This window comes from Oncorhynchus nerka, linkage group LG17, assembly GCF_034236695.1.
Source record: "Oncorhynchus nerka isolate Pitt River linkage group LG17, Oner_Uvic_2.0, whole genome shotgun sequence".
Taxonomy (NCBI): Eukaryota; Metazoa; Chordata; class Actinopteri; order Salmoniformes; family Salmonidae; genus Oncorhynchus; species Oncorhynchus nerka.
In genome coordinates, this window is record NC_088412.1 from 19116054 (window position 1) to 19142706 (window position 26653).

Below are 26653 nucleotides of genomic sequence, written 5' to 3' on the forward strand. Positions count from 1 at the left end.
AGCCAATTGCCGACTTCAATGACAAAACTGAAGCAAAGCATACAATCTGGCCAGGTTGATATCAAGATTTGAATTTGGTAAAAGTGCACAGTGTGTCATGCAATAATTGTAAAAGACTGAATCAGATGTACAGTTTCGGAAGGCCTTTAAGCTAGACTCAGCTAAATGACGGTGCTGCCACAAGCAGAAACCCGGATATTGAGTTGAGCGAGATGCAAAGACTGAGCTCTCACACAGTATCTGCGCATGTGCACAGGTTCCCTTCACGCACCAAAACAGCAGAGCAGTTGAGCCTCACGCTCTTAGTTATTGCGGAAATTGACCCACTATGCTGTTTACTTTCTGCATCTATGTCTTATTGCTGAGTCTACCTTTAAAATACAATTACAGTATGGAATAAACTTTTGCAGTTGAGGGTTATTCGCTCAATAATATTATATTTTCATTTGTATTTACATTTTAATATGCAATGTCCCAGGGACATCATACATGTACAGAGCCTCCTATGACCAATATAAAAACAAAAGACCCTCCCACATATGAACGGTCTCCATTGTCTTCCGTCAGATGGCGTCATTCTAACGCGACACGTCATCAGTGCAGACGGCAGGTTGCGCTATCAGACGCGAGACAATGGTTTAGAAATTCTGTGATGGATCTGTCCCTAAATTTGATTCAATTTATTGGAACAAGCGCGCGCTTGAAAGGAGCACACATTTCCCTCCTATCACAGGGCTTTACTGCACCTGACCCCACCCATCTCAGATACCGCAGCTTGCGCGCCGAAGAGCAGTCTGGGAGAAATATACAAGCATCTGGATTTGATTTAATTCATACGCGCTGTTGTGCAGTACTGTAGCCTGCAAACAATCATATAAATTGCTTATATATTTGTTGTGTGTTTGCAAACGAGGGATTTAATTCAGTTATAAATGCGTAGTGCTGCTGGTGCTGAATATCTGAAAGCATTTGACAAAAAGGATCTCATCTGCACGCGGATGTTGACCACAGAAGACATTGGAGTGTTCCGGAGGCAACACAACACCGACGAGAACGAAGGATGTCTAGACTAGTTATATTCTTTTGAATGGACATTTTTGGGAATACCTGCATGTTTAGATAGCTCACTGTCAGGTGACATAGATAGACAGGGGTTCTTCTTTATCTGTTGTTTTAATAAAAGTGAAGCAGCGATGGATGAAGGTGCAGAGTCCGATGATGCTGTCATTATTGTGGAGAACGAAGCAGAGAGCATGCCAGTTCAGGAGAACACGAACGCCTGCAACGAGCGGACAGGCACCTTGAATTTTCTGGACACTTGTCCCGTGTGTCATTTAAACTTTCACAGTCGAGAACCAAAACTTCTGCCATGTCTCCACTCTTTTTGTAAGAAGTGTTTGCCGTCGGCTTCCAGGAATTTGGCCATGCCAGACACTAACAGCTCGACGAAACCACGTGAGCTGCTCATGTTTACAAACTATAGATACGCGAGACAGTGCATCCCAATGACTGTATAAGGGGAGGTGCATCCGGGTGTGTAAAATTGCAGTCTGTGCAAGATAGGATGCTATCGTGTGATTTGCAATTGTCTGTGATGTATTTAAAACAATGAAACTGTATTGGAAGTCATTGCATCTACCAAGAGGAATTTAATGCACAGATTACAATCATTTACATTTACGTCATTTAGCAGACGCTCTTATCCAGAGCGACTTACAATTTCAGACATGTGTTTAGTGGGGTTTGAGGGAGGGAGTCTTATCTCATGTTCTTGTGCATTCTTGGAGATATTTAACCATTTCAGTTGTGTGTGCAACTTCATTCAATATGTATGCATGTTGTGTTTGTCTGCCCATCTTCCCATTTACAGTGAATGTGATTCGCTGTCCGGTGTGCAGACAGGAGTGTATGGAGGTGGACGTGATGGAGAACTTCTTTGTGAGGGACTCAGTGGAGGCTTCCAGCAGCACCGTGGAGAGGACTGTTCAGGTGGGTGGAAATACTGGTCAATGTAATTTACTGCTGGATTGTACATATGGATAACCCAAGCAAAGCTTGTTCAGCAGCCTGGATCTCTGTTATTTACCAAGCCATTTCACCAAGATGCCGGGTGTTTTTCAGCTTAGTAGCCCATGAGCATTATACAGATGTAAAGCTGAAGCTTGGCATTATCTCCAACATCAATGTCATTACCACAGACACACAGTTTAGTCTTTGGCAGATTTCAGGCTCTAAATTCTAACGTTTACTTTCTAACCGATATTCTCTCTCCTGAGGCATAATAAGTTCAAATTCACATTTGACTTAACTGTCGTGGAAAGTAATACGACTGACTGGTCCCTCTACCTGTCTGCCAGTAGCTATGTATGTGTCTGACTTGTCTGTATACCTGTCTCTCTGTTGATGTTTGTCTGACTGGACTCTCTTCCCTGTCCATAGCTATGTATGTGTCTGACTGGTCTGTATACCTGTCTCTCTGTTGATGTTTGTCTGACTGGACTCTCTTCCCTGTCCATAGCTATGTATGAGTTGTGAGGACAACACAGAGACTACAGGTTTCTGTGTGGACTGTGTGGAGTTCATGTGTGCCACCTGCGTGGAGGCCCACCAGAGGGTCAAGTTCACCAAAGACCACACCATCAGACAGAAGGGGGATGTATCTCAAGGTGCAGTACAGCTTCCAGTCTGACTGAGGCAGCAACGATTGTCAAGGAAATACCTACAGTACAACAAGCAGAAGCTCTATTTACATTATATTCTTGTTGATTCAGTGAAAATAATGCTCACATCCTCCTACACAGTACAGAAAGCCTGAGAGAAAATGCATACCTGTACTGTAGCTGACAGATTGGAATTGGTTACAGTAAGATTAACTTCTGGCTTTTCAATTCTTTCCCATTGGTTTTCCAGAGTATGTGGGTGTTTCCACTCATAGGCCAGTGTTCTGTGAAGTCCACAAGCAGGAGCCCCTGAAGCTGTTCTGTGAAACCTGTGATCTACCAACCTGTCGAGACTGTCAGCTACTCAAGCACAAGGACCACAAGTACTGAATACTGATGTGCCACTATTGATTTAAAAAATATCTAAAGGCGAAATCTGCTATTTAAATAAATATTGATTTATATATTAATTAATTAATAGTGACTAAAGCTGTCCTTTATTTGAGTGGATTTGAATGATTTTGTAACAATTAAATAACTAACTATGATATGTTACTTAGTTACCAGTTTCTGGAGGATGCCTATAAGAATCACAAACATTACATGGAGGATATGAATCGTCAACTGCTGGAAAAAAAGAAGATCATTGAAGATGTGTCAAACTCCATAAACAATGGGTAAACAATGCATCTTCTTTAGCATCTAGGAATCTCTATGCCTGCTGTATACATGTACACGATGTATAGTGAAATGTGAACACTATGTCCTTCCATCGTGCATCCAAATACGTTTTCTGTTTAGTAAGATGGATTTGTTCATGTCTGTTGTCTTTCATGTTTGTCAGACTCCTTCAAGTTGATGAGAACCGCATATCAGTTCACAATGAAATCAAGAAGTCCATCTGTAGTCTGATACTAGAGATCAACAGAAAGGGAAAGATTCTTGTCAATCAGCTTGAGGTACAGTATGATCACAATCACATCTCTAACATTAGGATGATTCTGTTTATTCTCACGTTTCCATAGCTATTCCGACTCTAGGATTTGTCAGGTTTCTTTGTATTCATTATGAGTGCAGAGAGCAGGAGGAAATGGCAAGGCCTACAAATGTTTTGATTGTCATGTGCCCTAGTCATGACAGGAGTTTACCCTGAAGGCAGTGTTACAATGCCACATATTCTGGGAAAAGGCTATACGGATACTCCTGACCTGCAAAACAATATTTAATTCCAGAATTGTTTAAAATTAGGTTAGGGTGTGGTTAAAGTAGGGGTCAGTTTTAGAGTTTGGTTAGTTGTTTTAGAGGTCAGGAGTGTCCTTATAGCCTCTCTTCAGATTCTGACTTCTCCATCTATTTCCTATCCCCCGAAGGGCCTGACAAAGGATCATGAGAGCGGTCTGAAGAAGCAGAAGGAGGATATTGGCTATCTGTCCAGACACCTGGATCACGTGATCAACTTCACAAAATGGGCGACAGCTAGGAACGGCGGCACAGCTCTCCTGTACTGCAAACGTTTGGTAAGACCTCCCTCCCAGACTCTCCCTCGGTCCACTGACTCCCAGGCATCCCCTATCCCTAAAGCCAGACAGGAGCCCATGGTGTAAAGCATAGATGAAATGCAGAACATATGCCTTGTGTTTTCTCAGTTTCTCCAAATTATTAATAACATCCCTTCTGCTGCAGATTCTGTTTCAGATCGGAAACCTCCTGCGGGCTAAATGCAATACCTCGTTTGTACCGCAGAGCACTGTGCGTTTCCAGTGTCGGTCAGGCTTCTGGTCTTCAAATGTCGATCTGGGTAAGAGAGAAAGCACAATGAGAGTGGCTACACTGACATCTTACAATTCTATTTCATTGAAACATTTAAATTGGAGTATTTTATGTTGGGGGAGAAAATGATCTGTTGGACAAGGAGTAGTAGTAGTTATTATTGTAGTGGTTTTAAATTAGCAGTTGCAGTTTGCACTAATTGAGGTTGTAGTATTGTAATAATCTTAGTTGTACTGGATGTGTTTGGTATGGTGCAGTTTGTTTCTGAAATAAAAGATCTGTACCAGGTCAGTGTATTACCTCTTCCGTTATGCTGAAGCCGTCTCTCTTCCTGTTCCCTCAGGCTCATTAGTGGTGGAGAATGTCCCAGGCCCCCAGCTGGGCAGCTTCCAGGGCATCCCTCATCAACTCCCCCATCCTGGGCAGGGCCCCTCAGGCTCCCCCAACAGCCTGCCCCCAGGCCTCTCCCAGCCCCGCCTGGCCCCCCACAACCACAACACCCTGGCTCAGCTCCAGATGCAGGTGGAGAAACTAGCCCAACAGCCTCACTGGCAGCCCCAGACCCCACCCTGGGCCTGGTACCAGAGCATGCGGCTCCAGAGACCCCCTCCAGGGCCCCTCCAGGGTGGCTCTCCCTCCCAGAGTCTCCCCCCCATGCCCCAGCAGGGCCGGAGGTTCATTGCCCCCCCTGCAATCCATCTCAGTCCCACCAGCACCCTGCCAAGTCCTGGATATCCTCCCCAGGTGGGAAAGAGTGTGCACGCTCGTGTGTGTGTGTGTCAGTTTGATTGACAGGGATTCTTAACAGGCGCAGACAGTGGATGACGTCTTCCCAAATGGAGCAGACAGCCTTCACATCCTGGGCAATTTATGTCTTGACTTGTCAAGATCATTTTGAGTCATAAGGTACCATAAAAAAAAATTAAAAACATATATCGAAAAAATAGTCTACATCTCAGTGCAGCTGCTCACGTGTGATACAGAACAGACCCAAAGCCTCCAGAGATGATGATAGATATGTATGGTCTACAGTGTTTAGTCTGAGGCTGTTTTACACCAGCTCTAAAATACAGGCAGATCAAGAGGACAATCCACTGGCCTGTAGATTTCAGACAAGAGTTGCGTCATGGCTGATGTGAACAAGCTGTTGAGGTGGAGCCTGGAAGCACTGTTCTTTTTAACAGCCACGTTATAGATCATTAATACGCTAGGCCTTGTGTTCAGTTTGACTTTATAATGTGTCATCACTGTTTTGAATTATATACAGTGTCAGGAGGGAATGGTTGGTCAGGGCAATGTCTAGTCTCATTATTTCATGAGTACATTTCTGACAAAACAGTGTATAACATCTTTAGTTATATAACCCCTTATCATATTGTCTGTGGAACTCAAAATTCAAGTTTCTATGCATTTTTCCCCCGATGTAAAAACTGTTCGCCATTGACTGTTGAACCTGCATGCTTGGATCTAGACCAAACAAAGAAGGCTGTTTCAAAACAAAGTGCTTAAGTAAAGCATTCTGGAACATTTACAAGTGGCTTGTTTGTGTTCTGTCTTCTGTTTTGCTCTGTGTTGTGAAAGCCAGGGGCTCCTATCCTAGACATAACCTATCACAGGCTACTTTCCCAGACAAAACCAATTACAGACTGACGATACAGCATTTAATATGTCTGTCACTACCATTGACTCATAAGAATAGATATGACATTGATTGTTGATGGCATAGCTCTGTCTGACTCTGTCTCCAACTGTCTGTCTGTCTCTCTCACTCACAGGCTGTCCAATCACTGAGAGGCCTCGTGAGCAGTCCCAGCAGCTATGCACTCAAACACATGGACATATTCAACCCAATGCCTCACTTCTCCCACAATGCACCACTGTCTAGCAACGGCAGCCTCAGTTCTCCTCACTTGCGACAGCAACAGGTACATACAGCTGCGCTCAAATAAACAGGCACCCTTGCACTTCACAATGGAGTGTAATGGAGCAGAATGTTCTGTTTTCTCTCTTCAAAACGGAGTTGAATGGCTATTTTCTACCCTGTAGGCACCTGCCACTTACCACAGGTGATATAAAGGACAATCACCTGCCTCCAACCAATCCATTTGAATTCTGAATAATTTAGTCCAGGCAATAAAATAAAAACTTTGAATTGAAAAATCTAAATGCCAGTATAGATACTTTTTGGGGGGGGCCCTGTGCAGGTGAAAATCAGAAATATACATGTGAAGTACACTAAACATTTTCTAAACGTCTACTTATTTGAGATGAAATAGTGACTCGTGCAAGAGTGGCAGTATCCTTCATCACAACTGTAGCTCTATTTCACATCCACATATCACTCTGTAGCATGATGTTGTTAACAATCAGATTGTTAGCAGCTTAATTGATGTTGTGAAACCTTTTAGATGGAGTCTGCATATCACAACAAGCACCCTGGAGGCCCTGTCCAGATAATAAGACCCACCTTCCCTCAGACCCTACCAGCTTCCCTCCCATACAGAACTGGTATGTATTGGTGTTGTGTACTACTCTACTAATACTACACAACAAAATATAAGAAAACAAATCCAATGCTTCGTGTATATATGACCAGGGATCGAAGTTCAGGATTTTGGACACTGTCCAGCCAGGCTAGTAGACGTCAATGTTTACTAGCCCGGGTTCAAAATCTGTTCTATGGCATATTTGAAAATACAAAACATCAGTCAGCAGGCTAGATTGGCACATTTTCTACTAGCCCGGTCTGAAAAGTACTAGTCACGGTCAAGCAGGCCAGATTAATTTCCATCCCCGTAATATGTATGAGGAATACAATTTATCTTCCTTTAGCACAAGGACACCATCATGCAGGACTAACTGCTATATCCTGTGAAGAGAAACCAGGGTAAGATAATGATTTCACTTTCTTTGTGAATTCTATACAGGCATGATGTTTTGATATATAAAAATACATCTTTATATTTCTCTTTCTCTCACCTTCCTTCTGATTGGCTGATTGAAGGACTGTTTCCTGGAAACCTCTGGAGACACAGCAGAAGGCGTATGGAGCTGGGGGATCAGCTGCCAAGAGGAGACGAAGGGCATCGCCTGGACCCATCATCATCATCAAAGACGAGCCAGAGGACGACATCAGCTGTGTAAGAGGACGGATGGACTGGAAATAGACAAATGTTCATAACTGATCATTACAATGTTATAATAATGATTACATGTACATCCTATTGCATGTTACTTGAAATGGTATGGGTGATTTATTTGTCTTTGAGCCACAGTATTTATAGATGGTAACAGCACAGTAATGATATACTGTGATGTCGTAATAGTGTTCAATACCAGGATTGCTGTTGGGTGGTCCCTGAGAGGTCACTGATCTGTTTTTGAGTGTTCTGTTAAGTAAGTGTGTTTGTGTGTGTTTCAGGTACAGGGTAACCTGAGAGCCAACCTCCCAGACAGTAGCACGGGGGTCCAGGCCCAAACCTGTCGGCAAGATGGAGGGGAACCACAAGTCCAGATTTCTCGTCAGAGCACAGAGGAAAAGGCCCAAGCCCCACCACAGCCTCCAGGGCCTTCAGGGGACCTGAGTCAAGCCCCACAGCAGAGCCACTCTCTGGGGGCAGAGCAGCAGCTAGGCAGTCAGGGCCCAGCTCCAGAAGAGGACCCTAATGAGGATTGGTGTGCTGTGTGTCAGAATGGAGGAGAGCTGCTGCTGTGTTGTGACAAGTGTCCCAAAGTCTTCCACCTCTCTTGCCACATCCCCACCCTCTTCAGATTACCCAGGTACTATAGGCCCTAGGAGAGAGGTGGACAATCTTACCCTTGGTGGGCCTGAGTGGGTGCAGGCTTTTTCTCCATCCATGCAGAAACACACATGATTGTAAATACTATGGTAATTAGAATCAGGTGTGTTTCTGCTTGGTTGGAGCAAAAGCCTTCACTCACATCGGCCCTCACCGGGTCAGATTGCCTACTGTATCTAATGCACTGCCCTAAAATGGGATTAAATGAAATGGATCGGTTATCTGAAATTGATGCTATCATGTTGTTATTAAACTAAAGTTTCTATTGGTTTGCTGTTGTTTTTATTTCAGTGGGGAGTGGATCTGCTCATTCTGCCGTGACCTGTCAGTGCCTGAGGTGGTGTATGACTGTGACATCAGCAGATTAGAGCCCAGAACAGTGAAGGAGGAACCAGACTCTGAGGGAGGATTCTGCCCTGTGGACAAACGGGTCAGTATTGTACTGTACTGTATTTGAAAGAGACAATAATTTCTCAGGCCTACCTGAGGTGTTTAAGGTGTTACTTTTATCTTATTACAATACATCATCTCTGGGGTTGATATAATGTAAAGGTGTGTTGTATTTCTCTCTCTCTGCAGAAATGTGAGCGACTGTTGCTGAAGATGTACTGCAGTGAGCTCAGTGCTGACTTCCAGGAGGCTAGATCCCCCTTGGTGAGTGGAGAGGAATGCCCGATCCCAGGCTAGATCCCCCTTGGTGAGTGGAGAGGAATGCCCAATCCCAGGCTAGATCCCACTTGGTGAGTGGAGAGACTAATGCTCAATCCCAGGCTGGATCCCCCTTGGTGAGTGGAGAGACTAATGCTCAATCCCAGGCTAGATCCCCCTTGGTGAGTGGAGAGACTAATGCCCAATCCCAGGCTGGATCCTCCTTGGTGAGTGAAGAGACTAATGCTCAATCCCAGGCTGGATCCCCCTTGGTGAGTGGAGAGACTAATGCTCAATCCCAGGCTGGATCCCCCTTGGTGAGTGGAGAGACTAATGCTCAATCCCAGGCTGGATCCCCCTTGGTGAGTGAAGAGACTAATGCTCAATCCCAGGCTGGATCCCCCTTGGTGAGTGGAGAGACTAATGCCCAATCCCAGGCTGGATCCTCCTTGGTGAGTGAAGAGACTAATGCCCAATCCCAGGCTGGATCCTCCTTGGTGAGTGAAGAGACTAATGCTCAATCCCAGGCTGGATCCCCCTTGGTGAGTGGAGAGACTAATGCTCAATCCCAGGCTGGATCCCCCTTGGTGAGTGAAGAGACTAATGCTCAATCCCAGGCCTTGGTGAGTGGAGAGACTAATGCCCAATCCCAGGCTGGATCCTCCTTGGTGAGTGAAGAGACTAATGCCCAATCCCAGGCTGGATCCTCCTTGGTGAGTGGAGAGACTAACGCTCAATCCCAGGCTGGATCCTCCTTGGTGAGTGGAGAGACTAATGCTCAATCCCAGGCTGGATCCTCCTTGGTGAGTGGAGAGACTAACGCTCAATCCCAGGCTGGATCCCCCTTGGTGAGTGGAGAGACTAATGCTCAATCCCAGGCTGGATCCCCCTTGGTGAGTGGAGAGACTAATGCTCAATCCCAGGCTGGATCCCCCTTGGTGAGTGGAGAGACTAATGCCCAATCCCAGGCTGGATCCTCCTTGGTGAGTGGAGAGACTAACGCTCAATCCCAGGCTAGATCCTCCTTGGTGAGTGGAGAGACTAACGCTCAATCGCAAAAATTAACTCCTTACTTTTACGTCCATGTGGTGATAAACAGAATTTAATAGGTACAGATGAGGATCTTAATTTGATCACACTTTTGTTGCTAATAATTTCCCTGCACCGCATGAAATGCAGATGAGCTTTGATTTACATAAATTCACTGAAAACCCACACTTACATCTGGTTATATTTACATTATTGCACTTTTCATGTAGTCTACTTATGGCCAGCTAATTACCTAACCACCTATCTATCAAGCAACATTATGGACTAAACTTTTAAATTGTGTTGCTGCAGGATTATTTTGCTGCGACAATATAGGTCAAATTAAGATCCAACATCTGTAAAAACAATATGGTATTGGTATTGTAATATCTCCACCTTGCTCTTTGGCCGCTTATACCGATAAAAGTCTCTCAGTGCATAGGCTAGGAGGTAGGCCCCCCACGGGAATGTTTGTACAAAAACTGAGAAGCTCGTTTCTGGTGACTTTTTAAATAGGCACTCTACACCAAAATAATTTATGTTGACACCATCTGAAATAGAATTTTCCCTTTTTTAAAGCATTAAAACCTGTTGCTCAACTAATGCAGCATAGTGGCTTTAAGTAAATCGGCCGAGTCACAGTGTTTCCCATCTGCATTTACCTCATTGAAAACCCGAAAAGACATTGAATGCCTCAAATGCTACAAATATATGTTGTCACTGTGATCTTAAAAGCGTATCTGGGTAGAAATATGACATTTTTTGTAATCATATTTTTGTGGCGCTGCTAAATTAATATAGGAGAAACATTGACATAGGCTTACCATTACTGTACCAAATGATGTCTATGGATCAATATAGAGAGGTTATGAGGGGTCTGTTTTTGGATTGAAATGTCTCCTTGGTTTATCATCCACTGTATAGCCATGATGAGGGACATTGAGAGAAACACTTTTTGTTGTTTTGTATATTGTGATTTTGCTGTAGATATTGCCAGAGAACCAGGAGACCCAAAAGACGCCGATGGTTCTGTCCATTGTGAAGAGCAAGCTGGAATCCAGGCAGAGCCCCTGCTACCAGACACCTTCTGAGTTTGTATCAGACATCCGACTCATCTTCAGGAACTGTGCAGCATTCAATGAGGTAGACTAGACAGCACTAACGTTTTCCAGAAGAGTCCTTTTATCTTAGTTTACACAGATGTGTTAATTAAGCTCTTAATGTGTGTGGATGGACAGTTTTTACAATGTTTGTCATTTACATGTTAGTTTTAGCAGATGCTCTTATCCAGAATTAGTTACAGTCAGTGCATTCAACTAAGGTAGGTAAAACAACCACATACATCTGTCGTCTCTTTCCTCCCATGCCAGGCTGACACTGAGGTTGCCACTGCAGGGAGAAACCTGGAGAGGTTCTTTGAGGAGCAGTTGAAGTTCCTCTACCCTGAAAGGATTTTTCCAAAGGTCAAGTCTGAGGTCATCAGTTCTGTGACCCCTCCCGTCTCTCCTCCCCCTCCCACAACCCCTGATGAGGAGAGCTCCCAGCATGCAAAGCATCAGCGCAGGTGCTCTGAGACCCAGGAGTTGTGTACTCCTGCTCAGCTAAGCTCACCAAAGGGAGAGGAAGAGGCCGTATAAGCGTGCACATCGTCATCAACGTTTATCAGTCAATAACACTGCCAGTACTAGCCTATACTAGTAATGAATCTTATTCTCTGAGAAAGTCTGATTTTCTAAATGTGCCAAAATAATGTTCTGTGATCGAATCATTTTGGGGAATAGGAACTGTTACAAGGTTAATGAAGTGAAAACACGTCAAAGGTATCAAACCAGCCTGATAAAACATAAAGACTATTTCAGTTGTTATTGCAAGACTGTATGAAGTGTTAGTTTCATGAACATGTCAGCTGTGTGAGGTCTAGTTGTTCAGGCCTACGGTAGCCTCTAGTTTACAGTGTGATGGCTGGTAGCATGACACGAGGTCTACTTTATTCATCGCAACAATAGAACTTCATCTTTGTTCCCTCGTTGTTTTGTCATTGAGCCATTCAATGTGTCATGTATTTATATTTTACATTGTTGTAGTGGTTTTTATTCAGTGTATGTAAATATTTACAATGATCATTAACTTAAACCAGGCAAGTAAATCTTCAACAAAATGCAGTCCTAAATAACCTCATTTGCTATGTTTTCTCATGACTTCATACCATCGCTACTTATGAAAACCAAAATATTGTATTCATAAAAAATACTTCTTGCATGCAAGTTTACTTGCAGCTGTTTACAGGGTCAAATAAACAATGTCCAATATCTTACTTTATGATTCTTATTGCTGTTTGGGGTCTGTGTGGTATTCATTCAGCATTTACAGTAAGACATGTTTTATAGGGTGAGGAAATGTAATCTATTGGTGATGAATATGTCTATCACAGTTGGAATAGTTAAATAATAGCTAATCCTCTTTAAGTTTACTGTAGTAATTCATCATGACATGGGGCCCCAAAGGGCAGGTCCAGATAACCAACAGTACCGTACATGTTAGTAGCCTGATGCTGGGTGACATGGAAAGTGTAAGACAAGTCAAAAGGACTTCAGTGCCCTCTAGAAGATTAGCACCATTTAAAAGTGACCTCAGCCACTCTAATTTCCTCGACCTAAGAGATCTGAGTTTGTCCTGAGCTGCTGTTTCTCGTTTAAAGGGTGAAAAGGAGAGGGGAGGGGAAAGTGGTGTGTGTGTGACCTCGTCTCTTGGCCCTCCCACCCCTACCGGAGGGCAGCTCCCACTCAGCCCAGTCAATGCTCCCAATGGTGGAACAAGCTTCCCCATAATGTCAGGACAGTGGAGTCCTTGCTCATCTTCCGAAAACGTATGAAACCCTACCTGTTTGAATAGTATCTCAAAGAAATCTCACTGATCTGGGTTTGAGTCTGGTCCTCATCACAAGGCATCCTCTTGGGCCTTTTATGGCCATATCTTTACACTGGTCCTGTGATCCTACCCCCACCACCCCACACGCATTAACCCAGAGAGGAGATAAGATAAGGAGATATACCAGCAGTATAAGTGTTACCTTCTGGTTGATATCTAAAGATGAATTGAGTTTGTGCTCTACTTTCCTGAGTGATGTGAATGCAGTCTGTGGAAACGTGATACTCTTATTGTGTAACAGTGCACCATAAACTTGCCTCTATATTTTGCCACTGCTGTCTAAGATACTTGTTTAGAACTAATTGTTCTACAAGACGACAGTACCCCCCCCCCCCCACCAAAAATAAGTTGCCAGGATGCACTTAGTTGACACTTCCAACTCTCCTCATTTCAGCAAGGGTACAGAGAATTTCGATAGTAACTAGCCTTAGCAGCACAGGGAGGCCCATCCAGAAGAGTGCTAGTATTAGCCATGCATGGCCACTCGAGATGTTTCTAGAGGGGCTGTGTGATGTGGTGTGTGTGAGGGGGAGGGGGGACACACATGGCTCTGATTAGATGATTGTTTACTCTTGGCTCTCTCACCATGCATACCCAACGCCAGATGACTGATTGAATTTGCAGAAAGACTTAGTTTGGTATAAAAGGTTTATAATGCCATCTATCAATTATTTACCTCCTTGCAATTTTTGGCACATGGCAAAGGGTGTGTGTGTGTGTATGTTCGCGCGCACGCACGCGCGTGTGAGTAGCTTTCAAAGGGATTGTGCCCTCTAACAGTTTGAGAAACCTAATGAGTGGTTAATCAAGTGCCCATGGCAAGCTGTCCACAGGCATTATGTGGAAAATAAAATAATTAGTCATTCAGAAAATGTGTGGTGAACACACTTATAAAAAGCCTCTGCCGCAATGACATGTTATGATTTTTAGCGTGTAAACTAATCAACTAATCATTTAACGCATTTCCCCCCTTGTAAGCTAATTGGCAATCCATGCATTGAGGTAACCACATTTACGCAACACTTGGCTGTTATAGAACAGTAGGCTAACACTGGCAGTTCAGATCGAGAGGAAATGGTCCATATACAGTATATCTTCCACTTGGTGAAAAAGAAACCCCACGTCTGTGACAGTCTGAGGATGAAAAAACATACGCTTCAATGAAATCAATCATTTTCCTGAGGAACAATTTTGTCAACCTCCAATATCAAGTATGTCTGCGGAGGAGGATGGTCGTAAATGTTGCAAAATATGGAATATGCATTAGATCAAAAAAGTATACAAAAAAAATAAACCTACAAATTCTAAAGATTTTATGTATTGCAGTCTGGAAATGGCCACAACATATTTTTTTAGATAACCAGAGAATCTCCAAGGAGTGGAGTCCAGGTCTTAAGTAATCAGTGTGATCATTCTGCCACAGACAGACGTCTGAATGAAAGTTAATCAATGTCGCCATTACGTGTCGTATTATTCAGTCAGAAGAAGAAAATGATATTTAGGGCTACTTTAAATCTGTCAGTAGGCCTAGCTAATGGAAGTCATTAAAACGACTTAAATTAAATGTAATTGTGTCATATAAGAACCTGGAAGTTAATAAGAGGACGTATAAAATGTAATGTCTAAATCAATACACTCCATTTAGGGTTTCTGAACTTTTGATTTAAAAATGTTTTACTCGTCACTTGCGATGGCCCCCGCCCGCCCCTCTGAGCGAGATAATTAGACGCTCGTTCTGAGACAGTCACGCTGCGATTCATTCAGCCACATCACCCACACGCATACTCCTGCCCAGCGTGAGCTCACAGTCTGTCTACCTTTCGCTTGAAAATCTGCGTGTCCGTGGGAAACTGTGCTGTTGTTTCACACCTAAGGCAGAATATTACAGATCTGACTGTTGTACACTTTCTTTAGTTTAGAAAGAATCTCTCCTCCTTCCAATGGGTCCCGGTATAGTTATACTTTTCTCTCTGTTCGGAGTTCTCAACGGACAAGGTAAGTTACCTTTCTGCTTCAGGCTAGTAGCCTACTGATGTAATTCTAACCATGAGAATCAATCCATGCCCATGCGTGATGTACCGCATACTGTATAGACGCAAAGGAGGCTGCTGAGGGGAGAACGGCTCATAATAATGGCTGGAATGGAGTATAATGGATGGAATGGAATGTTTTTGATACCATCCACTCCATTCCAGCCATTATTATAAACTGTCCTCCCTCAGCAGCCTCGACTGGTATAGACATACAGTAGACAAAATACTCCTGTAAGTACACATAGGCATGGTAGATATTTCAAGTTGACCAGTTTACTGCAGTATCACTGTGTGGGCAGAGATTAGGTCGGGTACCACTAGAGATAACCAACCAATACGTTTTACATGTCATTTTATGAACACTCTGTCAGTTATATTACAGTACAAACATGTAGCCTATTGTGTCACATGCTGTTCAGTGTGTGTCATTTGATTTTGATTTGATTTGTGAGTGTGTGTGCCATGTGTGTTTGTGTGTATCTTGCCAGTAAAACATCTGCCCATGTTTACTAGCTTAAAGGATGGTTTCATCATTCTCAACTTGTCCTAAGGTGATTTGACAGTGATGAAATGCATTGTGCGTAGTTTTTAATATGGACTAATTTCGTTGGTAGAGATTGGTCAGACTACTGCCAGGACTGATATTTGTAATCAGTGAGCGGTCATTATGCTATTTACATTTTACATCCCTCTTATCCAGAGGGACTTAGAGGAGCAATTAGGGTGAAGTGCCTTGCTCAAGGGCACATTGACAGATTTTGCTGGCTCAGGGATTCAAACCAGCAACTTTCCGGTATCTGGCCCAATGCTCTTTACCTCTAGACTACCTGCCGATTACAATATTACAGATGGAAATTATTGCCCAACAGCTAACAGTAACAAGGCTTTAACATTTAAAATACGCAGTACAGAGATGTGTTCAAGAGGTTTGATGCTCAGACAGCCAGCCAGACGCAGGCCAGGTTTCTCCTTACACTATGATGGTGTGTCAAATGAGTCTGGAGGCACTTAAGCAGTACCCCACTGAGCGTTTGCTGGTCAGGGGGGAGGAGCTCTGATTTAGACTTTTAAGGGCCCCTCCAGGGGTCACAGAAGCTTGGGACAACCCATATACCCCAGATTAGGGTCCACTGGACACACATGGGGCCACTTTCACAGCCTGCCGGGCTCCTGACAGTGGTGTGCCTAGGAAAGAAGTTGACATCACCCCATCTCCATTGAATCCAATGTCATTGGGCATGTCACACGGGGGCTATACCCTCCCCCAACACCTATCAGCACCCCTAGCTCCTCTTCTCAGATTCCATGCTCCACGGGAGAGAATCATGGTATGGTGTCAGAGTGGACTGACTGAAGATCTGAAGATGGCCCCATACGACCAGGTTATGGAACATCCATGTACATTAATCACTCATTCAGACATTTTTGTATCAGCTTAACCATCATAGACTCAACCATCAGCCAAATACGTATTAGGTTGAGTGAAATGTGTCAATGACAGACTTTTGTGACATGTTCTCAGCACTTATAAGGTCATTTGTGTAACTTCGATGCCATTAGGTAAACTGACTAAAGTGTGTTAGTTAAAGGATGTGGCCCATGGAAGTGGACTGTTCTGCTGCAATGTCTGGCTTTGTCTGAGGGGCCATTGTTGTGGGCTGAGGGACTGGGGCACCACTGAGCTCATTAAGCAACGTTTACATGAGGAGTCTAGTCTCTCTCTCTCTCTCTCTCGCGCTCTCTCTCTCTGCCCAGACCCAGACAGGAGGCATGACAGCCCTCACCACCAGCACCACATTCCAAGATGGAAATCAGCTTTTTATGTAGACAGACAATGCATCATACGGACAGGCAGGCGGGTAGATTACTAGATCTTCTCTGCAACCGCTTGGTTTGCTTCGTTTGATACAATAGTAGAGGGTAGATTTAAGACGCTCTGCTCATTCAATTAGTTGGGAAAGGGGGCAGGCTGTGGACTATGGTGGTTATGGAATGGTCCTGTCATGCACTGTGGGTTAGGATTAGTTATCAGTATAGAGTGGAGGGAGAATACACCAGAACTGCGGGATGTGAGAGTCACGTGACCATCAGATGAAACTGAGATTCTATGATATTCTCATGCTATGCCTCCTCTGAGCTGGGAAGGGAGCCTCATGGAGCTTTGTGGGAGCTGGTGAGATGCATTCTGGGGGTTTGTCTGCTCTTTCTAAAGACATAGTGAGGGTTCCAGCTTCCAGGGTGTTTTGGCAAGGAGACGTCAGTTAATGCCAGGGGTAATGGTCAAGAAAAAGAAGAAAGGCCAGACCGGCCAAAACTGGCCTGTGGGACAGCTGAGCAGGCAGAATTGTTCACCACAGGAAGTTTTGACCATTCCTACTATTCCCCGCTCTTCCAGCTAATGTATTGTCTTCACTAAGTTCTCCCTCCAAGCAACACTTTTGTCACTCTCCAAGAGCATCCTGGTGTTGGATTCAGCCCTCAGATGAAAGCTGAGATAGACTTTATCACTGTTGAAGAGAATGGCACTAGTCTAGTCAGAGGTCCATGTGAAGTATTTTACGAAAAGCTTTCCCACCGGACAAGAACTGTTTGAATCAACGTTGATTTCACAAAATTTCAACCCCAAAATTCTGTGGTGACATTGAATCAACGTGGGAAAACTGATTGAATTTGAAAAAAGTCAACAACATAAGAGAATTTAGACTTTTTTTCACCCACCTTTTAACCTAAATTTTGATTTAGGATGGCATTTTGATTTGATTTCGTGTTGAATTCACCTTAGTGAATGTAAATCCGACCTTTGGACTGACGTCTGTGACCGGTGGGTTATGACTCAGTTAGGACATGGTGGGACGAGGAGCTCGACTGCTGCAGTTGTGAGTCTAGCTGGTCACCAGCGACTCCTGTGGCGGGCCGGGCGCAGTGGGTCGGCTGGCTTCCGGGTTGGAGCCGCGCTGTGTTAAGAAGCAGTGCGGCTTGTTTGGGTTGTGTTTCGGAGGACGCATGGTTTTCGACCATCGTCTCTCCCGAGCCCATACGGGAGTTGTAGCGATGAGACAAGATAGTAATTACTAACAATTGGATACCACGAAATTGGGGAGAAAAGGGTCAAATTAAAAATGTTAAAATAGTGTTTGTTAGCATGGTAATCCATCTTGACTACCTAGTCTGTATTTGTTCGATGATACACTTTACTCATGATTTTCAGCATAAGTTATCTGCATGGTTGCTACATAATTTAACTACTTTTTATGAATCTGCCCAAATTAACTTTCATATCTGTATCTCTCAAGGTCAATGTTGACAGTTATGTGATTTCCTTCGCATAAATGACCATATTCTTTTTAAGCTAAATTATTCACACCTTTGGCCCCTATCTGTACTTCCCATATGAAAAGATATAAAACAAGTTCCATAGCTCCTCTGGCAGAAATAATTGGAACTCTAAATTAAAGGTGACACATCCTGCCTTAGTTGAAACCTCTGATCCTATTTTGTTGACTCGTCTGCCAAGCTAGAATTTGAAGTTAGACATGTCTATGATCCTCTACGATGTCTGTTATTCTTTTCAGTTGTTGTATTCACTATTATTCCTCTAGTCTCCGACTAGGCTACGAATCAACAGCAGGTTTATTGGATGAACTAAGATGACTTTGAGAGTTCTTCTGGAGGATTTATATCCATAGTACCAATTTGGCAGGCAGAGCTTTGTTTATGCCTAAGGCAAGAAAGGACCAGCCAACCTGCCAGAGTTCTTTCACGTTTGGCAAATCACAGTAACCACAAGGAAATGAATGTATTTGATCTGATTGCGATGGCTGAATTGTTTACAGAGTTGAGGCATTCCGAGCTCTTTAATCCACATGTAAAAACCAGACGGAGCGCCACAGAGTTGGTCCAGCTCCAGTCGTAAAGCCTCTCTTATTTCTACACAACATATCCATCATTCAGTATCACTGGCAAAATGCTTATGGGCATTTAAACACATTCCTATTACAGCTCTGCATTTCATTTTCAATCACTTGGAAGACACATTGTTAATAGTTGGGGAGTGTGAGTGGCATTGGGTAAAACAATATATTTTTGTTTGGCTCAGAGTTTTGCACATTTGGTAAACATGCGTTGCATAATCATTCTAAATCATGTTGTGTTGTTCCTGCAAGAGAATAGACTCCATTCTGCTCTATCAGTGTAGTCCTAAGTAATGTTAGAGAGTTTCTTATCCCTCAGATTGACTGTTACCTTATGTAACATGGAAGGTGGTTCTGTGCTTTATGAGCTATCTTGCCTGGGCCCTGAAGTCTAACGTTAGCTCTCAGCAGGCTAAAACCATATAAATACAACTGCTATAGTCACACCACATTACATTTTAACAGACACTCTTGTCCAGAAGAACTTACATGAGCAATTAGGGTTAAGTGCCTTGCTCAAGGGCAGATTTTTCACCAAGTCTGCTCGGGGATTCAAACCAGCAACCTTTCGGTTACTGACCCAATCCTCGGCTACCTGCCACCCCACTCTTCAGTAGGGCCAGCCACAGCATACAACATAAGCCTATAACCCAGTGTTTGTTTGTGGTTTTGTCCAACCACAGGTGGAAAACAGATGTCAATAGATGAGTGCTGTAAGGATGGTCGGGACCGGGGCATTGATAACCAGGACTGCACAGCCCTCCCTCTCATCTCCGAGTCCACCACATGCAGGTGACTGAGGCCCCACTACTGGACTTACTGGGCTCTCGTATCCATAGAAATGTCATGATTACAATAGATAGAACATGGATTGTATTTCTATGGTCTTACCTCTGTGCCCATAGTGATAAGTGCTTACCTCAGTATTAGTCCCATGGGTTCATTTAATGCTGTAAAGATAGACTATAGGCCATAATGTGAGATGATTTTACCTTACCCCCGGTCATAAATCCCCAGCCACATTATTGACTTGATATGAGAGCAGGGTACATTACAATAGTAATAATGACAGTAATAACAGCTCTGGTAGTAATATTAGAAGGTGTGTTGCCACAGGTTCAAGGCCAATAAGGAGGAGATCTGTTGCTCAATCTGCTCTCTGGTGGCACATGTATTTACATTGGCTACCCAAGTGATAGAGAATTTGTTCAAATTATAGAGTGAGGGGGGAAGGGTGAGGGTTTTTGGTTGAGTGGGGGGTTGGGTTTAGGGTTTAGAGAGAGGGGTATTGCCAAATCCAGGAAATACCACTGAGGTGAAACTATACTCAAAGAGAGGACTGGAGAGGGGGAAGAACAGGAAGTCAGAGGGATTATTTCAGACACTGAAAAAGAGAAGAAGAGAAAAGAAAAACAGGAGCCCGGTTGTGCCCTTAAAAGGTTCTGCGGAGGCGGCGTGAGTGTGGTTGTAGTTTATAAGGAAAAATAGATAATTTCTGGTAAGAGGGTTGATAAAGACAGAGGCTTTTTGGAGCAAGTTACAGGAGTGGAGTGGAGAGGGGATCTAAGTGCTGTACAGTACTGTATATACACTCAAACTTGTAAAACAGACAATGGATTTCACTCCCTCCCTACAGACAGACAGACCAAACAGACAGACAGACAGACAGACAGAACAGAGACAGACCGGATAGACAGACAGACCAGAGACAGACCAGACAGACCAGAGACAGACCAGAAACAGACCAGACAGACCAGAGACAACCAGGTAGAAAGACAGACCAAAGACAGAGACAGACAGACCAGACAGAGAGACAGGCAGACAGACCAAAGACAGAGACAGACAGACCAGACAGAGAGACAGACCAGAAACAGACCCGACAGAGAGACAGACCAGACAGCCCGGATAGACAGACAGACGGAGCAGACAGACAGAAAGACAGACATACCAGAGACAGACAGACCAAAAACAGAGACAGACAGACCAGACAGAGAGACAGACCAGACAGAGAGACAGACAGACAGACCAAAAACAGAGACAGACAGACCAGACAGAGAGACAGATCAGACAGAGAGACAGACCAGACAGAGAGACAGATCAGACAGAGACAGACCAGAAACAGACCAGACAGAGAGACAGACCAGACAGAGAGACAGACAGACAGACCAAAGACAGAGACAGACAGACCAGACAGAGAGACAGACCAGACAGAAAGACAGACCAGAAACAGACCAGACAGAGAGACAGACCAGAAACAGACCAGACAGAGAGACAGACCAGACAGAGAGACAGACAAACACAAACAGCCCTTAACTTATTAAAGTCCCTCAGAGGAGCAGACCATTGGAGGCAAAGCACAGCAACCCGACTGTTGATGGTCTGATAAAGCTTGTCTACAGTAAAGAGGTGTGCTGCCTGCACTCACTCTCATTTCAGATCTGATTATTTACAGCAGCTGTTTGTCTACAGTAAAGAGGTGTGCTGCCTGCACTCACTCTCATTTCAGATCTGATTATTTACAGCAGCTGTTTGTCTACAGTAAAGAGGTGTGCTGCCTGCACTCACTCTCATTTCAGATCTGATTATTTACAGCAGCTGTTTGTCTACAGTACGACAACCGTTTCTGGTTTTACTGTAAAACGGCTAATCAAGCCTCTCCAACTGGACAGACTGGTCAGAGAGGTGGATATCACTGGTTCTCCAACTGTCTGGAAGTGCTCAGGCATCCTAGATAGGCTGGTTCCACTCCAGACTCAGCCTGGCCTTCCCCCAGAGGAATGTAATTCCAGTAATGTTGTCCAGGAAATAGGGATGCAAAATCCAACCAGGATTTCTGGAAAACCTGGGAATTTTGGGAAAGTAAAAATGTTCAAACCTTATCCAGGAAGTGTTGCAGCTCTGCACCCCTCTGTGACAATCAGGGGGGGAACATCCAATGGGGAGGTGGGTGGGTTTACAATAGTTACGGTAAATCATTGATTGTTAAGTTGGCTTCACTGTACCCATAACAGTGGGTGTGTGGTAAGCCAAATGAAAGCAGTGGTGAATTTACCCAACTGTTAAATTGAAGATTTTATACATAGACAACTTTTTATCCACCTTGAGCTCACACAGGGTTTTCCTTTATCACTCAACCACGTACAGCAGCTGCAGCAGGCAGGACTATGAATAGATCCCTATTAGGCATGCCCAGGGCTCTTCTTAACAGGAAGCACTTTGAGACAGCGCTCTATTCCACTAAGGAGCCCAGTGATGGAGTTCAGAATAAACTGTGTTCCCTGTGTCTTTCCTGTTCCTGTCTGACAGGATAGTACAGGAGCAGTGCTGCGCGACGGTACTGGAGGACTCCATCTGCACAAACGGCATCAACATGGCCAAAGACCAGGGGGGCTGTGACACCCAGTTTCCTGGAAGCACCTGCGAGACCAAGACCGCAAAGGTCTGTGTGTGTGTGTGTGTGATCCTGTTGAGCAGGATGAAACATGTCACTCTGGGGAGAAATGAGGAATGGAGCTTGTTGCTGTCAGGTAGATTATACATTCACATAAGATACTATCTACTACAGGCTCTCTGCCAAGATAGGTGCTCTAGACCCGGCTGTCTTCTTCCTCAGGATCCTACACCACCATATCACTACAACATACTACAGCACATCAAGGCGGCAGTCAAGACCCTTGCAGAGCTTTGCCAAGGGATCCACAGTACATTTGCCCAGAAGAATGAGATCGTTGTTAGTGCAGCCAGCAACATGTCTTAACTTGAACCTCCACCTCCGTGAAATGCAGGTGTTGGCTGATTGCATTAAGGTGTGCTGCATTTTATGAATGGGAGAAAAGAGGTACAGGATGAGTTTAGAATGGGGGATAAACCATAGCATGCTCATTTTCTAGCTCCCTCTAAAATCTCTCAGTACACTACCAGACTACAACCCCACCACCCACATTATGACATCCTCAAGACATGCACACACAGAAGATACAGACACACTCAGACTAGACTCCTCGGTCGTCACTAGTTACCACAGCCACAAAGTAATAAACCCTGCCTATTTGTGATTTTAAACCTAACCCTAACCACAACCACACTGCTAACCTTATACCTAACCCTAAACTTAAATTAAGACCAAAAAGCTTAAGTTTTGATTTCATTAATTTTTATGATATAGCGAATTTGGACTTTGTGGCTGTGGTAACTGGTGGAAACTTGACCCCTCCCCCGAGTCAAGCCCAGACTGTTCCCTTTCAGACGATGGTGATTGGTGAAGTTGTGAAGTGGTGGTGTAATTTTCCTCTGTATGTCCGTCTGGCCAAATGATGCATATTAACACATTGAGTAATTATGTCTATCGTCTGACTCCTCCAGATGTGCTGTGACTGTTGTCTGCTGGGCCGGGCTGCTCAGGAGAAGGGTCTGCCCTGTGACCACAGCCTGTCTCTGGGCTACCAGTGTGGCCTGGTGTCCCGGGCCTGCTGCGATGACGGAGCCCCCGATGTGAAGACCAACACTCTGGGTAAGAGAGGAGGGTAGAAGGAGAGGAGCGTGGAGGGAGAGGAAAGGGTGGAGAGAGAGAGGAATGGGAGGTGTTGTAATAGAGAGGGCAGGGAGGAGGGAGAAGGGGAAAGATGGAGTAGAGTGGAGTGGACTATTTTTAATCGAGTTCTACACTGCCCTCTGGTGGCCATTAGGAGCCTTGGCTCTTGCTGTAGTTTTAGTAAAGACCTCCATTGTCATGACGAATAGTTTCAACACTCTTTGTTTGCAAACAGTTTTTGCCTGTACTGGTGAATATTTGAATTCTTATCCCCCACAGTTCCTGACAAAGACAACGAGGCCCTCACTGGCAAGGATAATCCGTTACTGAATGAGTGCAGTAATGGTACTAACTTCCCCTCCTCACATCACTTTCACATGTTATTAGCTGACTGTCCTCACAGAGAAAGTCAGAAACATAGGTACTCTAACAGAAACAAAAATAATTTACTTTAATGTGCACATTTTCTGTTCTCAACCGGATTAGCGAAGTGTGCACAGGAATGTGTGGGCAACGGCACCTGTGCCTGCTTCAAAGGCTACAAACTCAAACCAGATGGGAAGAACTGTGAAGGTGAGTGGACAGGAGGCAGCAGTCATATCTTGTTGAATAGTAAATGAGGTGGAATAAATCCCTGTCCATCTAGTATCTCCACAGGACTAGGATATCTTACTTCTTAGATACGCCTTCCATGTTATCCTCTCCTCTTCCTCTCTCGCTCTCAGATATAAATGAGTGCCTGCTGGGTGCCAGTAACTGCAGAGGAGGTGAGCGCTGCATCAACACGCTGGGGTCATTTCGTTGCCAAAGAGAGGTCAGCTGTGGTACCGGTTACGAGCTTACCGACAGCAACAACTGCAAAGGTCAGAGGTCGCAACACAACGCCTCCTACAGGGGAGAGGGAATATGTAAAGATCAATATGTATGATTCATACATACATGATAAACTGTAAAACAAATCCATGATAAACTGATAAACATCCGTCCATTAATCGTCTATCCGTCTATCTGTCTGTCTGTCTGTCTGTCTGTCTGTCTGTCTGTCTGTCTGTCTGTCAAATTTACAGTATGTCTGACTTTGACAATGAAGCTATTGTTGAGTATTTATAAGAATACATTTGAATCACATACATTTTAATATCATGTAAATCTGCTGATGCTTTCGTACAACATGTGTTCTTCCCCCAGACATTGACGAGTGTGAGTCGGGCACCCACAACTGCTCCCCGGACTTTATGTGTCAGAACACTCAGGGGTCATTCCGCTGTCGACCCAAGAACCAGTGTGGCGATGGATACATCCAGGATGCCCTGGGCAGCTGCATCGGTGAGCATCAGAACCATGTTACCATGGCAACACATCACCAGGACAGTACATCACCCCATCCATCCCACATATACCCCAAAACACAGTAACTTCAAAGTACAGTCCACAGGGCCCTCCGACATACATACATACAGTTGAAGTCGGAAGTTTACATACACTTAGGTTGGGGTCATTAAAACTAGTTTTTCAACCACTCCACAAATTTCTGGTTAACAAACTATAGTTTTGGCAAGTCAGTTAGGAATTCTACTTTGTGCATGACACGAGTAATTTTTCCAACAATTGTTAACAAACAGATTATTTCACTTATAATTCACTGAAACACAATTCCAGTGGGTCAGAAGTGTACATACACTAATTTGACTGTGCCTTTGAACAGCTTGGAAAATTCCAGAAAATTATGTCATGGATTTAGAAGCTTCTGATAGGCTAATTGACATAATTTCAGTAAATTGGAGGTGTACCTGTGGATGTACTTCAAGGCCTACCTTTTAACCCAGTGCCTCTTTGCTTGACATCATGGGAACATCTGAAGATATCAGCCTCAGAAAAATATTGTAGACCACCACAAGTCTGGTTCATGCTTGGGAGCAATTTCCAAACGCCTGAAGGTTCTACGTTCATCTGTACAAACAATAGTATGCAAGTATAAACACCATGGGACCACGCAGCCCTCATACCGCTCAGGAAGGAGACGTGTTCTTCCTCCTGGAAATGAACGTACTTTGGTGCGAAAAGTGCAAATCAATCCCAGAACAACAGCAAAGGACCCTGTGAAGATGCTGGAGGAAACAGGTAGAAAAGTATCCATATCCACAGTAAAACGAGTCCTATATCGACATAACCTAAAAGGCCGCTCAGTAAGGAAGAAGCCACTGCTCCAAAATTGCCATAAAAAAGCCAGACTACGGTTTGCAACTGAACATGGGGACAAAGATCGTACTTTTTGGAGAAATGTCCTCTGGTCTGATGAAACAAAAATGGCACTGTTTGGCCATAATGACCATCGTTATGTTTGGAGGAAAAAGGGGAGGCTTGCAAGCCGAAGAACACCATCCCACCCGTGAATCATGGGGGTGGCAGCATCATGTTGTGGAGGTGCTTTGCTGCAGGAGGGACTGGTGCACTTCACAAAATAGTTGGCATCATGAGGATGGAAAATTATGTGGATATATTGAAGTAACATCTCAAGACATCAGTCAGGAAGTTAAAGCTTGGTCGCAAATGGGTCTTCCAAATGGACAATGACCCCAATCATACTTCCAAAGTTGTGGCAAAATGGCTTAAGGACAACAAAGTCAATGTATTGGAGCTCTGTCAGGAGGAATGGGGCAAAATTCACCCAAATTATTGTGGAAGCTTGTGGAAGGCTACCCAAAACGTTTGACCCAAGTTAAATCATTTAAAGCCAATGCTACCAAATACTAATTGAGTGTATGTAAACTTCTGACCCACTGGGAATGTGATGAAATAAATAAATGCTGAAATAATTCACTCTCTCCTCTATTATTCTGACAGTTCATATTCTTAAAGTAAAGTGGTGGTGATCCTAGCTGACCTAAGACAGGAATTCTTTACTCGGATTAAATGTCAGGAATTGTGAAAAACGGAGTTTAAATGTACCTGGCTAAGGTGTATGTAAACTTCCGACTTCAACTGTACATGACATATGTATAACCTCTGACCTCTACCCCAGACATCAATGAGTGTCTGGCCCAGACTGGGCCTTGCCACCCTGGCCAGTCGTGTATGAACACGGTAGGCTCCTTCACCTGCCAGAGGAACTCTGTCAACTGTGGCCGGGGATACCACCTAAACGACAACGGCAACCGCTGCGTGGGTACGTACGGCTGCCTCACTTACGTACTGAGGCCTCATCGCTCCAGTCTGGGCATAAGGCCCCCTCAAGGTCCCTGTCCTGTGCTATAGAAGACAACCTCAACATCTCCTGGAACCACATTCACCTCCTTTGCTTAGCATTAGGAATCTTACACTGTAGCCTACATTTCCATGTATT

The 26653-nt window shown here is 44.2% G+C and overlaps 3 protein-coding genes across 6 annotated transcripts in view; all 3 read left to right on the forward strand.

Moving 5' to 3' along the window:
* The first annotated feature begins 593 nt into the window (after positions 1 to 593).
* Positions 594 to 12221, forward strand: LOC115144839 (transcription intermediary factor 1-alpha-like). 3 transcript variants are annotated; one of them, XM_029685935.2, is made up of 18 exons: positions 594 to 1455; positions 1871 to 1989; positions 2519 to 2666; positions 2911 to 3043; positions 3221 to 3337; positions 3505 to 3619; positions 4031 to 4177; positions 4344 to 4458; positions 4774 to 5174; positions 6206 to 6355; positions 6839 to 6938; positions 7263 to 7317; positions 7435 to 7570; positions 7852 to 8210; positions 8522 to 8660; positions 8810 to 8884; positions 10895 to 11050; positions 11278 to 12221. In XM_029685935.2, the coding sequence occupies exons 1-18, from the start codon at positions 1194 to 1196 to the stop codon at positions 11542 to 11544; spliced, it is 2994 nt and encodes a 997-aa protein (XP_029541795.1). In that variant the 5' UTR covers positions 594 to 1193; the 3' UTR covers positions 11545 to 12221. The 3 variants fall into 3 exon arrangements, with proteins under 3 accessions (XP_029541795.1, XP_029541798.1, XP_029541796.1); XM_029685936.2 differs by having other exon boundaries at positions 1445 to 1533; XM_029685938.2 differs by lacking the exon at positions 11278 to 12221 and having other exon boundaries at positions 8810 to 8927; positions 10895 to 10970.
* On the forward strand, positions 8942 to 10925 carry LOC135561293 (collagen alpha-2(XI) chain-like). The gene is made up of 2 exons (XM_065002735.1): positions 8942 to 8970; positions 9066 to 10925. The coding sequence occupies exons 1-2, from the start codon at positions 8942 to 8944 to the stop codon at positions 9982 to 9984; spliced, it is 948 nt and encodes a 315-aa protein (XP_064858807.1). The 3' UTR covers positions 9985 to 10925.
* Positions 12222 to 14566: 2345 nt separating the features above from the next.
* LOC115144840 (fibulin-1-like) overlaps positions 14567 to 26653 on the forward strand; it is a 41487-nt gene continuing 29400 nt past the window's right edge. Inside the window, exons 1-9 of one of the 2 annotated variants that reach the window (XM_029685940.2) lie at positions 14567 to 14830; positions 19463 to 19571; positions 22086 to 22218; positions 23142 to 23289; positions 23590 to 23655; positions 23797 to 23883; positions 24036 to 24173; positions 24499 to 24636; positions 26333 to 26476. In XM_029685940.2, the coding sequence (XP_029541800.1) occupies positions 14776 to 14830; positions 19463 to 19571; positions 22086 to 22218; positions 23142 to 23289; positions 23590 to 23655; positions 23797 to 23883; positions 24036 to 24173; positions 24499 to 24636; positions 26333 to 26476 (1018 nt within the window). In that variant the 5' untranslated portion in view covers positions 14567 to 14775. The remainder of the gene's footprint in view (positions 14831 to 19462; positions 19572 to 22085; positions 22219 to 23141; positions 23290 to 23589; positions 23656 to 23796; positions 23884 to 24035; positions 24174 to 24498; positions 24637 to 26332; positions 26477 to 26653) is intronic. The other variant, XM_029685939.2, reaches the window with a different exon arrangement.